We start from the raw sequence: 15899 nt of genomic DNA on the forward strand, positions 1-15899 counted from the left end.
GCCGGATCGAGTGAGCGAGTGTGCCGGGCCTCGTGTTAAACAGTGATCACATGTTTTTAGAACGGCTAGATTTTAATCCCTGTAAATATACATCATAAATGAACAAACACAACATGTCTACTGAACCCGCTGAAAACGCGAGCATGCTGTTTTCATGGCAATGTCTGTTTACCAATGTGTGGTGGCTATATGTAGCTAAAGTTTGCCGACAAGCATTGTCTACGGCCATACCACGTTGAAAACACCGGTTCTCGTCCGATCACCGAAGTTAAGCAACGTCGGGCCCGGAGAGTACTTGGATGTGTGACCGCCTGGGAACACCGGGTGCAGTAGACATTTTTGCTGTGCGATTCCCACTTTTTTTCTTTTTCGACCATAAGGTGCACTTGCCTCATTCACATCTGATGTAATCATACACTTTTATTTCCTTGTAAATGGCCCCACTCATGCATGTCTGCTCAAAGACATAGCTGCCAGCCATGTATTCTTACATACCTTTACAGAAAGGAATTTTCCACTATACATGTGATCATATTCAGTTGTCAGTTCACCCAACTCGTCAACTATTCTGAAGGCATGTACGTCCTTTTCGCCACATAAAGGTGTTTGCGTGCACCGATAATTGACTATTTTACTTACTTTCTTACTTTCAAAGCATGAATATATAATATATACATGTAAAATTATAATGTTGTTCGTGTTAAGTCTCGGCTCACATCTCTTTGCCTACACAGATAAGAAAAGGAGAAAGAGTTAGATCGTACAGAGCGCCTGTCAATAGGAGTTCACTGGCTTGCTGCTGGAAAATGTATTTTGAAAGCTGTGAGCAAGCTGATCACTGTTGACACGCTTTAAAAATATGAAAAAAAAACGACGCGACTGTGTGATAAACCAGCTATTTTATGTTCCCCGTTCTAGCTGATCGCTGGCAAACGTACTTTAGACTTATTAGAAAGTATTTCCATACATTTCTCTCGCCATACAACAGGTAGATGTGACATGTTGCAGGTAGGGGGCTAGGCGAAACGCACACGACCAAGGGCGCACAACTCTTGGCGCTCTATTTGAAAAGTCGTGCACAGGCGAGGCGTGTGTCGGTAAAACACCCCGTGGATGTCTGGCCTTTATCGCCGTTTTACACCTTTGAACACAACGTGCATGTGCAGCTACACACATAGGAAGTCTGCACTCAGGATATTATATATATCAACGACACTAATCGCCTCACTTTCCAACATACACCCATTTGGGGGGTTAATAAACAAGCATAACAACAGTCATTAGTGTGAAGACACACTACCCCACCCCCCCATCCCCCCCCCCCCCACACAATAAAATCCCTGACATACCTTTATCAACATCACCTATGTGTGTTATGTGCGTGGTGGGTGTTGCTGCCACGTTATCTCTGTTATCACGAGAACCTGCACTTTATTACTGCTAATATACATATTTATTGTTTTGTTATCAGTGTTTTCAAGTTTTCTTTTGGGGTATTTGGATGGCCCTGAAAAGGGCCTTTGGACCACAGAAATGTGGAGCGAAGGCGTGACAATGAGAGCTTAAGCCTTCTTTGGCTTGACTGCCTTCTTCTTGGGGGTCTTGACCTTCTTGGGTTTGGCTGCTGCCTTCTTGGGTGTCTTCGCCTTCTTGGGCTTGGCTGCAGCCTTCACCTTCTTTGGTGACTTAGCGGCCTTCTTAGCGGCTGTTTTGGGTTTCTTGGCAGCAGCTGGCTTCTTGACTTTCTTGGGGGATTTGGCAGCCTTCTTTGGTTTGGCAGCTGCCTTAGCCTTCTTGGGTTTTTCGTCTTTCTTTGCCTCGCCAAGACGGAATGATCCAGCGGCTCCAGTTCCCTTTGATTGCTTCAGTGCGCCGTTCTTGACTCCATTTTTCAAAGCAGTCTTGATGCGAGCATTGATGGCCACCTGGTTGTCACCAACCTTGTAGTTGGCCAAGATGTATTTCAGAACAGCCTGTCGGGAAGAACCACCCCTCTCCTTCAGGGTTGAAATAGCTTTCTTGATCATCTCCAAATAGGTAGGATGTGCGGCAGCCTTCTTAGGCTTGGCAGTAGCCTTCTTCTTGGGAGTCTTGACAACAGCGGGGGCAGCAGCAGCATCAGCCATAGTGGTAAGTTTGAGTGGTAAAAATTCACGTCAGCTACGAGAGAAGCACAGAGAGCGAATGACACTTCCCCACAGACAGCCCGGCTGATACTCCGGAGGCGCGGACGTCGGAGGAGACACCCTGCTTGTTGTGGCTGATAGCTGCACGCTTACAAGCGCGTGTGCTTTTTCGTGTATTTGTATCCGAATAATCACTTCTTAATCAAGGAAAGTTTCAATTTCAACAATACAGTTAGGTAGTAAAAACATTTGGCTACATTTCGGTTACAATAGCAACGCTCACGGGTGAAGTTCAAAGCCACACGTGCTGTTTCCAATGAAGCGACCCAGTCTAAAATGTAGACATCGCTACTTTCAAAAGCACATTTTTAGCCTTGAGACTCAAGTTTATGCATTTTAAACGTTGCCTGTCAATTCTCAATATATCTAACTATGAAAGTAAAACACAACACTCATCAGTATTGCCTATGATAAGCTAGAACAAGCTTTCAAACAACGACAATGAAGCACGTTTTTCTGACGACTTCGCCATTTTGCAACAGAAAACATTTGACACTATATTTCTGGAGACATAATTTTGGTCACTTCAATTAGAGTTGAAACTAACTTTGTCATAACAAGTAAGTAACGGGGATTTTACTTTCAGGAAAACAGTCTAGTAAGACGAGGATCTCGGGACACAAGCAGCTAGGGCGCGAAGCCCCGAACAGTAACATATATACATTGGTGTTTAGATCACTCGATCGGTCGTCACAGATTAAGTCTTTTTGCCTGTCTTAATAGCACGATATTAGTAGGGGTCTTCGTCGTTTGGATGTTAATTTTACCAGAACAATATAGGCTACCATCCATCAACGAAAAGTGAATGTTTCAGACGAAAGGCCGGATCGAGTGAGCGAGTGTGCCGGGCCTCGTGTTAAACAGTGATCACATGTTTTTAGAACGGCTAGATTTTAATCCCTGTAAATATACATCATAAATGAACAAACACAACATGTCTACTGAACCCGCTGAAAACGCGAGCATGCTGTTTTCATGGCAATGTCTGTTTACCAATGTGTGGTGGCTATATGTAGCTAAAGTTTGCCGACAAGCATTGTCTACGGCCATACCACGTTGAAAACACCGGTTCTCGTCCGATCACCGAAGTTAAGCAACGTCGGGCCCGGAGAGTACTTGGATGTGTGACCGCCTGGGAACACCGGGTGCAGTAGACATTTTTGCTGTGCGATTCCCACTTTTTTTCTTTTTCGACCATAAGGTGCACTTGCCTCATTCACATCTGATGTAATCATACACTTTTATTTCCTTGTAAATGGCCCCACTCATGCATGTCTGCTCAAAGACATAGCTGCCAGCCATGTATTCTTACATACCTTTACAGAAAGGAATTTTCCACTATACATGTGATCATATTCAGTTGTCAGTTCACCCAACTCGTCAACTATTCTGAAGGCATGTACGTCCTTTTCGCCACATAAAGGTGTTTGCGTGCACCGATAATTGACTATTTTACTTACTTTCTTACTTTCAAAGCATGAATATATAATATATACATGTAAAATTATAATGTTGTTCGTGTTAAGTCTCGGCTCACATCTCTTTGCCTACACAGATAAGAAAAGGAGAAAGAGTTAGATCGTACAGAGCGCCTGTCAATAGGAGTTCACTGGCTTGCTGCTGGAAAATGTATTTTGAAAGCTGTGAGCAAGCTGATCACTGTTGACACGCTTTAAAAATATGGAAAAAAAACGACGCGACTGTGTGATAAACCAGCTATTTTATGTTCCCCGTTCTAGCTGATCGCTGGCAAACGTACTTTAGACTTATTAGAAAGTATTTCCATACATTTCTCTCGCCATACAACAGGTAGATGTGACATGTTGCAGGTAGGGGGCTAGGCGAAACGCACACGACCAAGGGCGCACAACTCTTGGCGCTCTATTTGAAAAGTCGTGCACAGGCGAGGCGTGTGTCGGTAAAACACCCCGTGGATGTCTGGCCTTTATCGCCGTTTTACACCTTTGAACACAACGTGCATGTGCAGCTACACACATAGGAAGTCTGCACTCAGGATATTATATATATCAACGACACTAATCGCCTCACTTTCCAACATACACCCATTTGGGGGGTTAATAAACAAGCATAACAACAGTCATTAGTGTGAAGACACAGTACCCCACCCCCCCATCCCCCCACACACACACAATAAAATCCCTGACATACCTTTATCAACATCACCTATGTGTGTTATGTGCGTGGTGGGTGTTGCTGCCACGTTATCTCTGTTATCACGAGAACCTGCACTTTATTACTGCTAATATACATATTTATTGTTTTGTTATCAGTGTTTTCAAGTTTTCTTTTGGGGTATTTGGATGGCCCTGAAAAGGGCCTTTGGACCACAGAAATGTGGAGCGAAGGCGTGACAATGAGAGCTTAAGCCTTCTTTGGCTTGACTGCCTTCTTCTTGGGGGTCTTGACCTTCTTGGGTTTGGCTGCTGCCTTCTTGGGTGTCTTCACCTTCTTGGGCTTGGCTGCAGCCTTCACCTTCTTTGGTGACTTAGCGGCCTTCTTAGCGGCTGTTTTGGGTTTCTTGGCAGCAGCTGGCTTCTTGACTTTCTTGGGGGATTTGGCAGCCTTCTTTGGTTTGGCAGCTGCCTTAGCCTTCTTGGGTTTTTCGTCTTTCTTTGCCTCGCCAAGACGGAATGATCCAGCGGCTCCAGTTCCCTTTGATTGCTTCAGTGCGCCGTTCTTGACTCCATTTTTCAAAGCAGTCTTGATGCGAGCATTGATGGCCACCTGGTTGTCACCAACCTTGTAGTTGGCCAAGATGTATTTCAGAACAGCCTGTCGGGAAGAACCACCCCTCTCCTTCAGGGTTGAAATAGCTTTCTTGATCATCTCCAAATAGGTAGGATGTGCGGCAGCCTTCTTAGGCTTGGCAGCAGCCTTCTTCTTGGGAGTCTTGACAACAGCGGGGGCAGCAGCAGCATCAGCCATAGTGGTAAGTTTGAGTGGTAAAAATTCACGTCAGCTACGAGAGAAGCACAGAGAGCGAATGACACTTCCCCACAGACAGCCCGGCTGATACTCCGGAGGCGCGGACGTCGGAGGAGACACCCTGCTTGTTGTGGCTGATAGCTGCACGCTTACAAGCGCGTGTGCTTTTTCGTGTATTTGTATCCGAATAATCACTTCTTAATCAAGGAAAGTTTCAATTTCAACAATACAGTTAGGTAGTAAAAACATTTGGCTACATTTCGGTTACAATAGCAACGCTCACGGGTGAAGTTCAAAGCCACACGTGCTGTTTCCAATGAAGCGACCCAGTCTAAAATGTAGACATCGCTACTTTCAAAAGCACATTTTTAGCCTTGAGACTCAAGTTTATGCATTTTAAACGTTGCCTGTCAATTCTCAATATATCTAACTATGAAAGTAAAACACAACACTCATCAGTATTGCCTATGATAAGCTAGAACAAGCTTTCAAACAACGACAATGAAGCACGTTTTTCTGACGACTTCGCCATTTTGCAACAGAAAACATTTGACACTATATTTCTGGAGACATAATTTTGGTCACTTCAATTAGAGTTGAAACTAACTTTGTCATAACAAGTAAGTAACGGGGATTTTACTTTCAGGAAAACAGTCTAGTAAGACGAGGATCTCGGGACACAAGCAGCTAGGGCGCGAAGCCCCGAACAGTAACATATATACATTGGTGTTTAGATCACTCGATCGGTCGTCACAGATTAAGTCTTTTTGCCTGTCTTAATAGCACGATATTAGTAGGGGTCTTCGTCGTTTGGATGTTAATTTTACCAGAACAATATAGGCTACCATCCATCAACGAAAAGTGAATGTTTCAGACGAAAGGCCGGATCGAGTGAGCGAGTGTGCCGGGCCTCGTGTTAAACAGTGATCACATGTTTTTAGAACGGCTAGATTTTAATCCCTGTAAATATACATCATAAATGAACAAACACAACATGTCTACTGAACCCGCTGAAAACGCGAGCATGCTGTTTTCATGGCAATGTCTGTTTACCAATGTGTGGTGGCTATATGTAGCTAAAGTTTGCCGACAAGCATTGTCTACGGCCATACCACGTTGAAAACACCGGTTCTCGTCCGATCACCGAAGTTAAGCAACGTCGGGCCCGGAGAGTACTTGGATGTGTGACCGCCTGGGAACACCGGGTGCAGTAGACATTTTTGCTGTGCGATTCCCACTTTTTTTCTTTTTCGACCATAAGGTGCACTTGCCTCATTCACATCTGATGTAATCATACACTTTTATTTCCTTGTAAATGGCCCCACTCATGCATGTCTGCTCAAAGACATAGCTGCCAGCCATGTATTCTTACATACCTTTACAGAAAGGAATTTTCCACTATACATGTGATCATATTCAGTTGTCAGTTCACCCAACTCGTCAACTATTCTGAAGGCATGTACGTCCTTTTCGCCACATAAAGGTGTTTGCGTGCACCGATAATTGACTATTTTACTTACTTTCTTACTTTCAAAGCATGAATATATAATATATACATGTAAAATTATAATGTTGTTCGTGTTAAGTCTCGGCTCACATCTCTTTGCCTACACAGATAAGAAAAGGAGAAAGAGTTAGATCGTACAGAGCGCCTGTCAATAGGAGTTCACTGGCTTGCTGCTGGAAAATGTATTTTGAAAGCTGTGAGCAAGCTGATCACTGTTGACACGCTTTAAAAATATGGAAAAAAAACGACGCGACTGTGTGATAAACCAGCTATTTTATGTTCCCCGTTCTAGCTGATCGCTGGCAAACGTACTTTAGACTTATTAGAAAGTATTTCCATACATTTCTCTCGCCATACAACAGGTAGATGTGACATGTTGCAGGTAGGGGGCTAGGCGAAACGCACACGACCAAGGGCGCACAACTCTTGGCGCTCTATTTGAAAAGTCGTGCACAGGCGAGGCGTGTGTCGGTAAAACACCCCGTGGATGTCTGGCCTTTATCGCCGTTTTACACCTTTGAACACAACGTGCATGTGCAGCTACACACATAGGAAGTCTGCACTCAGGATATTATATATATCAACGACACTAATCGCCTCACTTTCCAACATACACCCATTTGGGGGGTTAATAAACAAGCATAACAACAGTCATTAGTGTGAAGACACAGTACCCCACCCCCCCATCCCCCCACACACACACAATAAAATCCCTGACATACCTTTATCAACATCACCTATGTGTGTTATGTGCGTGGTGGGTGTTGCTGCCACGTTATCTCTGTTATCACGAGAACCTGCACTTTATTACTGCTAATATACATATTTATTGTTTTGTTATCAGTGTTTTCAAGTTTTCTTTTGGGGTATTTGGATGGCCCTGAAAAGGGCCTTTGGACCACAGAAATGTGGAGCGAAGGCGTGACAATGAGAGCTTAAGCCTTCTTTGGCTTGACTGCCTTCTTCTTGGGGGTCTTGACCTTCTTGGGTTTGGCTGCTGCCTTCTTGGGTGTCTTCACCTTCTTGGGCTTGGCTGCAGCCTTCACCTTCTTTGGTGACTTAGCGGCCTTCTTAGCGGCTGTTTTGGGTTTCTTGGCAGCAGCTGGCTTCTTGACTTTCTTGGGGGATTTGGCAGCCTTCTTTGGTTTGGCAGCTGCCTTAGCCTTCTTGGGTTTTTCGTCTTTCTTTGCCTCGCCAAGACGGAATGATCCAGCGGCTCCAGTTCCCTTTGATTGCTTCAGTGCGCCGTTCTTGACTCCATTTTTCAAAGCAGTCTTGATGCGAGCATTGATGGCCACCTGGTTGTCACCAACCTTGTAGTTGGCCAAGATGTATTTCAGAACAGCCTGTCGGGAAGAACCACCCCTCTCCTTCAGGGTTGAAATAGCTTTCTTGATCATCTCCAAATAGGTAGGATGTGCGGCAGCCTTCTTAGGCTTGGCAGTAGCCTTCTTCTTGGGAGTCTTGACAACAGCGGGGGCAGCAGCAGCATCAGCCATAGTGGTAAGTTTGAGTGGTAAAAATTCACGTCAGCTACGAGAGAAGCACAGAGAGCGAATGACACTTCCCCACAGACAGCCCGGCTGATACTCCGGAGGCGCGGACGTCGGAGGAGACACCCTGCTTGTTGTGGCTGATAGCTGCACGCTTACAAGCGCGTGTGCTTTTTCGTGTATTTGTATCCGAATAATCACTTCTTAATCAAGGAAAGTTTCAATTTCAACAATACAGTTAGGTAGTAAAAACATTTGGCTACATTTCGGTTACAATAGCAACGCTCACGGGTGAAGTTCAAAGCCACACGTGCTGTTTCCAATGAAGCGACCCAGTCTAAAATGTAGACATCGCTACTTTCAAAAGCACATTTTTAGCCTTGAGACTCAAGTTTATGCATTTTAAACGTTGCCTGTCAATTCTCAATATATCTAACTATGAAAGTAAAACACAACACTCATCAGTATTGCCTATGATAAGCTAGAACAAGCTTTCAAACAACGACAATGAAGCACGTTTTTCTGACGACTTCGCCATTTTGCAACAGAAAACATTTGACACTATATTTCTGGAGACATAATTTTGGTCACTTCAATTAGAGTTGAAACTAACTTTGTCATAACAAGTAAGTAACGGGGATTTTACTTTCAGGAAAACAGTCTAGTAAGACGAGGATCTCGGGACACAAGCAGCTAGGGCGCGAAGCCCCGAACAGTAACATATATACATTGGTGTTTAGATCACTCGATCGGTCGTCACAGATTAAGTCTTTTTGCCTGTCTTAATAGCACGATATTAGTAGGGGTCTTCGTCGTTTGGATGTTAATTTTACCAGAACAATATAGGCTACCATCCATCAACGAAAAGTGAATGTTTCAGACGAAAGGCCGGATCGAGTGAGCGAGTGTGCCGGGCCTCGTGTTAAACAGTGATCACATGTTTTTAGAACGGCTAGATTTTAATCCCTGTAAATATACATCATAAATGAACAAACACAACATGTCTACTGAACCCGCTGAAAACGCGAGCATGCTGTTTTCATGGCAATGTCTGTTTACCAATGTGTGGTGGCTATATGTAGCTAAAGTTTGCCGACAAGCATTGTCTACGGCCATACCACGTTGAAAACACCGGTTCTCGTCCGATCACCGAAGTTAAGCAACGTCGGGCCCGGAGAGTACTTGGATGGGTGACCGCCTGGGAACACCGGGTGCAGTAGACATTTTTGCTGTGCGATTCCCACTTTTTTTCTTTTTCGACCATAAGGTGCACTTGCCTCATTCACATCTGATGTAATCATACACTTTTATTTCCTTGTAAATGGCCCCACTCATGCATGTCTGCTCAAAGACATAGCTGCCAGCCATGTATTCTTACATACCTTTACAGAAAGGAATTTTCCACTATACATGTGATCATATTCAGTTGTCAGTTCACCCAACTCGTCAACTATTCTGAAGGCATGTACGTCCTTTTCGCCACATAAAGGTGTTTGCGTGCACCGATAATTGACTATTTTACTTACTTTCTTACTTTCAAAGCATGAATATATAATATATACATGTAAAATTATAATGTTGTTCGTGTTAAGTCTCGGCTCACATCTCTTTGCCTACACAGATAAGAAAAGGAGAAAGAGTTAGATCGTACAGAGCGCCTGTCAATAGGAGTTCACTGGCTTGCTGCTGGAAAATGTATTTTGAAAGCTGTGAGCAAGCTGATCACTGTTGACACGCTTTAAAAATATGAAAGAAAAACGACGCGACTGTGTGATAAACCAGCTATTTTATGTTCCCCGTTCTAGCTGATCGCTGGCAAACGTACTTTAGACTTATTAGAAAGTATTTCCATACATTTCTCTCGCCATACAACAGGTAGATGTGACATGTTGCAGGTAGGGGGCTAGGCGAAACGCACACGACCAAGGGCGCACAACTCTTGGCGCTCTATTTGAAAAGTCGTGCACAGGCGAGGCGTGTGTCGGTAAAACACCCCGTGGATGTCTGGCCTTTATCGCCGTTTTACACCTTTGAACACAACGTGCATGTGCAGCTACACACATAGGAAGTCTGCACTCAGGATATTATATATATCAACGACACTAATCGCCTCACTTTCCAACATACACCCATTTGGGGGGTTAATAAACAAGCATAACAACAGTCATTAGTGTGAAGACACAGTACCCCACCCCCCCATCCCCCCACACACACACAATAAAATCCCTGACATACCTTTATCAACATCACCTATGTGTGTTATGTGCGTGGTGGGTGTTGCTGCCACGTTATCTCTGTTATCACGAGAACCTGCACTTTATTACTGCTAATATACATATTTATTGTTTTGTTATCAGTGTTTTCAAGTTTTCTTTTGGGGTATTTGGATGGCCCTGAAAAGGGCCTTTGGACCACAGAAATGTGGAGCGAAGGCGTGACAATGAGAGCTTAAGCCTTCTTTGGCTTGACTGCCTTCTTCTTGGGGGTCTTGACCTTCTTGGGTTTGGCTGCTGCCTTCTTGGGTGTCTTCGCCTTCTTGGGCTTGGCTGCAGCCTTCACCTTCTTTGGTGACTTAGCGGCCTTCTTAGCGGCTGTTTTGGGTTTCTTGGCAGCAGCTGGCTTCTTGACTTTCTTGGGGGATTTGGCAGCCTTCTTTGGTTTGGCAGCTGCCTTAGCCTTCTTGGGTTTTTCGTCTTTCTTTGCCTCGCCAAGACGGAATGATCCAGCGGCTCCAGTTCCCTTTGATTGCTTCAATGCGCCGTTCTTGACTCCATTTTTCAAAGCAGTCTTGATGCGAGCATTGATGGCCACCTGGTTGTCACCAACCTTGTAGTTGGCCAAGATGTATTTCAGAACAGCCTGTCGGGAAGAACCACCCCTCTCCTTCAGGGTTGAAATAGCTTTCTTGATCATCTCCAAATAGGTAGGATGTGCGGCAGCCTTCTTAGGCTTGGCAGTAGCCTTCTTCTTGGGAGTCTTGACAACAGCGGGGGCAGCAGCAGCATCAGCCATAGTGGTAAGTTTGAGTGGTAAAAATTCACGTCAGCTACGAGAGAAGCACAGAGAGCGAATGACACTTCCCCACAGACAGCCCGGCTGATACTCCGGAGGCGCGGACGTCGGAGGAGACACCCTGCTTGTTGTGGCTGATAGCTGCACGCTTACAAGCGCGTGTGCTTTTTCGTGTATTTGTATCCGAATAATCACTTCTTAATCAAGGAAAGTTTCAATTTCAACAATACAGTTAGGTAGTAAAAACATTTGGCTACATTTCGGTTACAATAGCAACGCTCACGGGTGAAGTTCAAAGCCACACGTGCTGTTTCCAATGAAGCGACCCAGTCTAAAATGTAGACATCGCTACTTTCAAAAGCACATTTTTAGCCTTGAGACTCAAGTTTATGCATTTTAAACGTTGCCTGTCAATTCTCAATATATCTAACTATGAAAGTAAAACACAACACTCATCAGTATTGCCTATGATAAGCTAGAACAAGCTTTCAAACAACGACAATGAAGCACGTTTTTCTGACGACTTCGCCATTTTGCAACAGAAAACATTTGACACTATATTTCTGGAGACATAATTTTGGTCACTTCAATTAGAGTTGAAACTAACTTTGTCATAACAAGTAAGTAACGGGGATTTTACTTTCAGGAAAACAGTCTAGTAAGACGAGGATCTCGGGACACAAGCAGCTAGGGCGCGAAGCCCCGAACAGTAACATATATACATTGGTGTTTAGATCACTCGATCGGTCGTCACAGATTAAGTCTTTTTGCCTGTCTTAATAGCACGATATTAGTAGGGGTCTTCGTCGTTTGGATGTTAATTTTACCAGAACAATATAGGCTACCATCCATCAACGAAAAGTGAATGTTTCAGACGAAAGGCCGGATCGAGTGAGCGAGTGTGCCGGGCCTCGTGTTAAACAGTGATCACATGTTTTTAGAACGGCTAGATTTTAATCCCTGTAAATATACATCATAAATGAACAAACACAACATGTCTACTGAACCCGCTGAAAACGCGAGCATGCTGTTTTCATGGCAATGTCTGTTTACCAATGTGTGGTGGCTATATGTAGCTAAAGTTTGCCGACAAGCATTGTCTACGGCCATACCACGTTGAAAACACCGGTTCTCGTCCGATCACCGAAGTTAAGCAACGTCGGGCCCGGAGAGTACTTGGATGGGTGACCGCCTGGGAACACCGGGTGCAGTAGACATTTTTGCTGTGCGATTCCCACTTTTTTTCTTTTTCGACCATAAGGTGCACTTGCCTCATTCACATCTGATGTAATCATACACTTTTATTTCCTTGTAAATGGCCCCACTCATGCATGTCTGCTCAAAGACATAGCTGCCAGCCATGTATTCTTACATACCTTTACAGAAAGGAATTTTCCACTATACATGTGATCATATTCAGTTGTCAGTTCACCCAACTCGTCAACTATTCTGAAGGCATGTACGTCCTTTTCGCCACATAAAGGTGTTTGCGTGCACCGATAATTGACTATTTTACTTACTTTCTTACTTTCAAAGCATGAATATATAATATATACATGTAAAATTATAATGTTGTTCGTGTTAAGTCTCGGCTCACATCTCTTTGCCTACACAGATAAGAAAAGGAGAAAGAGTTAGATCGTACAGAGCGCCTGTCAATAGGAGTTCACTGGCTTGCTGCTGGAAAATGTATTTTGAAAGCTGTGAGCAAGCTGATCACTGTTGACACGCTTTAAAAATATGAAAAAAAAACGACGCGACTGTGTGATAAACCAGCTATTTTATGTTCCCCGTTCTAGCTGATCGCTGGCAAACGTACTTTAGACTTATTAGAAAGTATTTCCATACATTTCTCTCGCCATACAACAGGTAGATGTGACATGTTGCAGGTAGGGGGCTAGGCGAAACGCACACGACCAAGGGCGCACAACTCTTGGCGCTCTATTTGAAAAGTCGTGCACAGGCGAGGCGTGTGTCGGTAAAACACCCCGTGGATGTCTGGCCTTTATCGCCGTTTTACACCTTTGAACACAACGTGCATGTGCAGCTACACACATAGGAAGTCTGCACTCAGGATATTATATATATCAACGACACTAATCGCCTCACTTTCCAACATACACCCATTTGGGGGGTTAATAAACAAGCATAACAACAGTCATTAGTGTGAAGACACACTACCCCACCCCCCCATCCCCCCCCACACACACAATAAAATCCCTGACATACCTTTATCAACATCACCTATGTGTGTTATGTGCGTGGTGGGTGTTGCTGCCACGTTATCTCTGTTATCACGAGAACCTGCACTTTATTACTGCTAATATACATATTTATTGTTTTGTTATCAGTGTTTTCAAGTTTTCTTTTGGGGTATTTGGATGGCCCTGAAAAGGGCCTTTGGACCACAGAAATGTGGAGCGAAGGTGTGACAATGAGAGCTTAAGCCTTCTTTGGCTTGACTGCCTTCTTCTTGGGGGTCTTGACCTTCTTGGGTTTGGCTGCTGCCTTCTTGGGTGTCTTCGCCTTCTTGGGCTTGGCTGCAGCCTTCACCTTCTTTGGTGACTTAGCGGCCTTCTTAGCGGCTGTTTTGGGTTTCTTGGCAGCAGCTGGCTTCTTGACTTTCTTGGGGGATTTGGCAGCCTTCTTTGGTTTGGCAGCTGCCTTAGCCTTCTTGGGTTTTTCGTCTTTCTTTGCCTCGCCAAGACGGAATGATCCAGCGGCTCCAGTTCCCTTTGATTGCTTCAGTGCGCCGTTCTTGACTCCATTTTTCAAAGCAGTCTTGATGCGAGCATTGATGGCCACCTGGTTGTCACCAACCTTGTAGTTGGCCAAGATGTATTTCAGAACAGCCTGTCGGGAAGAACCACCCCTCTCCTTCAGGGTTGAAATAGCTTTCTTGATCATCTCCAAATAGGTAGGATGTGCGGCAGCCTTCTTAGGCTTGGCAGTAGCCTTCTTCTTGGGAGTCTTGACAACAGCGGGGGCAGCAGCAGCATCAGCCATAGTGGTAAGTTTGAGTGGTAAAAATTCACGTCAGCTACGAGAGAAGCACAGAGAGCGAATGACACTTCCCCACAGACAGCCCGGCTGATACTCCGGAGGCGCGGACGTCGGAGGAGACACCCTGCTTGTTGTGGCTGATAGCTGCACGCTTACAAGCGCGTGTGCTTTTTCGTGTATTTGTATCCGAATAATCACTTCTTAATCAAGGAAAGTTTCAATTTCAACAATACAGTTAGGTAGTAAAAACATTTGGCTACATTTCGGTTACAATAGCAACGCTCACGGGTGAAGTTCAAAGCCACACGTGCTGTTTCCAATGAAGCGACCCAGTCTAAAATGTAGACATCGCTACTTTCAAAAGCACATTTTTAGCCTTGAGACTCAAGTTTATGCATTTTAAACGTTGCCTGTCAATTCTCAATATATCTAACTATGAAAGTAAAACACAACACTCATCAGTATTGCCTATGATAAGCTAGAACAAGCTTTCAAACAACGACAATGAAGCACGTTTTTCTGACGACTTCGCCATTTTGCAACAGAAAACATTTGACACTATATTTCTGGAGACATAATTTTGGTCACTTCAATTAGAGTTGAAACTAACTTTGTCATAACAAGTAAGTAACGGGGATTTTACTTTCAGGAAAACAGTCTAGTAAGACGAGGATCTCGGGACACAAGCAGCTAGGGCGCGAAGCCCCGAACAGTAACATATATACATTGGTGTTTAGATCACTCGATCGGTCGTCACAGATTAAGTCTTTTTGCCTGTCTAAATAGCACGATATTAGTAGGGGTCTTCGTCGTTTGGATGTTAATTTTACCAGAACAATATAGGCTACCATCCATCAACGAAAAGTGAATGTTTCAGACGAAAGGCCGGATCGAGTGAGCGAGTGTGCCGGGCCTCGTGTTAAACAGTGATCACATGTTTTTAGAACGGCTAGATTTTAATCCCTGTAAATATACATCATAAATCAACAAACACAACATGTCTACTGAACCCGCTGAAAACGCGAGCATGCTGTTTTCATGGCAATGTCTGTTTACCAATGTGTGGTGGCTATATGTAGCTAAAGTTTGCCAACAAGCATTGTCTACGGCCATACCACGTTGAAAACACCGGTTCTCGTCCGATCACCGAAGTTAAGCAACGTCGGGCCCGGAGAGTACTTGGATGGGTGACCGCCTGGGAACACCGGGTGCAGTAGACATTTTTGCTGTGCGATTCCCACTTTTTTTCTTTTTCGACCATAAGGTGCACTTGCCTCATTCACATCTGATGTAATCATACACTTTTATTTCCTTGTAAATGGCCCCACTCATGCATGTCTGCTCAAAGACATAGCTGCCAGCCATGTATTCTTACATACCTTTACAGAAAGGAATTTTCCACTATACATGTGATCATATTCAGTTGTCAGTTCACCCAACTCGTCAACTATTCTGAAGGCATGTACGTCCTTTTCGCCACATAAAGGTGTTTGCGTGCACCGATAATTGACTATTTTACTTACTTTCTTACTTTCAAAGCATGAATATATAATATATACATGTAAAATTATAATGTTGTTCGTGTTAAGTCTCGGCTCACATCTCTTTGCCTACACAGATAAGAAAAGGAGAAAGAGTTAGATCGTACAGAGCGCCTGTCAATAGGAGTTCACTGGCTTGCTGCTGGAAAATGTATTTTGAAAGCTGTGAGCAAGCTGATCACTGTTGACACGCTTTAAAAATATGAAAGAA

General features: G+C 44.2%; 5 protein-coding genes and 6 non-coding genes across 11 annotated transcripts; 6 read left to right on the forward strand and 5 right to left on the reverse strand.

The window, feature by feature from the left end:
- The first annotated feature begins 217 nt into the window (after positions 1 to 217).
- Positions 218 to 336, forward strand: LOC125373599. The gene has a single exon (XR_007218441.1). It is a non-coding gene; the product is annotated as a 5S ribosomal RNA (ribosomal RNA).
- Positions 337 to 1562: 1226 nt separating this feature from the next.
- LOC125372983 (histone 24-like) lies at positions 1563 to 2126 on the reverse strand. The gene has a single exon (XM_048383760.1). The coding sequence runs from the start codon at positions 2124 to 2126 to the stop codon at positions 1563 to 1565; it is 564 nt and encodes a 187-aa protein (XP_048239717.1).
- Positions 2127 to 3224: 1098 nt separating this feature from the next.
- On the forward strand, positions 3225 to 3343 carry LOC125373600. The gene has a single exon (XR_007218442.1). It is a non-coding gene; the product is annotated as a 5S ribosomal RNA (ribosomal RNA).
- Positions 3344 to 4568: 1225 nt separating this feature from the next.
- On the reverse strand, positions 4569 to 5132 carry LOC125373036 (histone 24-like). The gene has a single exon (XM_048383842.1). It carries the CDS (start codon positions 5130 to 5132, stop codon positions 4569 to 4571), a length of 564 nt encoding a protein of 187 aa, XP_048239799.1.
- A 1098-nt stretch (positions 5133 to 6230) lies between these two features.
- LOC125373601 lies at positions 6231 to 6349 on the forward strand. Its single transcript, XR_007218443.1, has one exon. It is a non-coding gene; the product is annotated as a 5S ribosomal RNA (ribosomal RNA).
- A 1255-nt stretch (positions 6350 to 7604) lies between these two features.
- On the reverse strand, positions 7605 to 8138 carry LOC125373084 (histone 24-like; the record flags this gene model as incomplete). The annotated part of the gene is made up of 1 exon (XM_048383923.1): positions 7605 to 8138. A coding segment is annotated over exon 1 (534 nt), but the record flags the coding sequence as incomplete, so codon positions are not given.
- Positions 8139 to 9236: 1098 nt separating this feature from the next.
- LOC125373583 lies at positions 9237 to 9355 on the forward strand. Its single transcript, XR_007218426.1, has one exon. It is a non-coding gene; the product is annotated as a 5S ribosomal RNA (ribosomal RNA).
- A 1225-nt stretch (positions 9356 to 10580) lies between these two features.
- Positions 10581 to 11144, reverse strand: LOC125372980 (histone 24-like). Its single transcript, XM_048383757.1, has one exon. It carries the CDS (start codon positions 11142 to 11144, stop codon positions 10581 to 10583), a length of 564 nt encoding a protein of 187 aa, XP_048239714.1.
- A 1098-nt stretch (positions 11145 to 12242) lies between these two features.
- On the forward strand, positions 12243 to 12361 carry LOC125373594. Its single transcript, XR_007218437.1, has one exon. It is a non-coding gene; the product is annotated as a 5S ribosomal RNA (ribosomal RNA).
- Positions 12362 to 13586: 1225 nt separating this feature from the next.
- Positions 13587 to 14150, reverse strand: LOC125372981 (histone 24-like). Its single transcript, XM_048383758.1, has one exon. The coding sequence runs from the start codon at positions 14148 to 14150 to the stop codon at positions 13587 to 13589; it is 564 nt and encodes a 187-aa protein (XP_048239715.1).
- Positions 14151 to 15248: 1098 nt separating this feature from the next.
- Positions 15249 to 15367, forward strand: LOC125373602. Its single transcript, XR_007218444.1, has one exon. It is a non-coding gene; the product is annotated as a 5S ribosomal RNA (ribosomal RNA).
- The last annotated feature ends 532 nt before the right edge of the window (positions 15368 to 15899 follow it).

This window comes from Haliotis rufescens, unplaced genomic scaffold (assembly GCF_023055435.1).
Source record: "Haliotis rufescens isolate VD_foot unplaced genomic scaffold, xgHalRufe1.0.p SCAF_5, whole genome shotgun sequence".
NCBI lineage: Eukaryota > Metazoa > Mollusca > Gastropoda > Lepetellida > Haliotidae > Haliotis > Haliotis rufescens.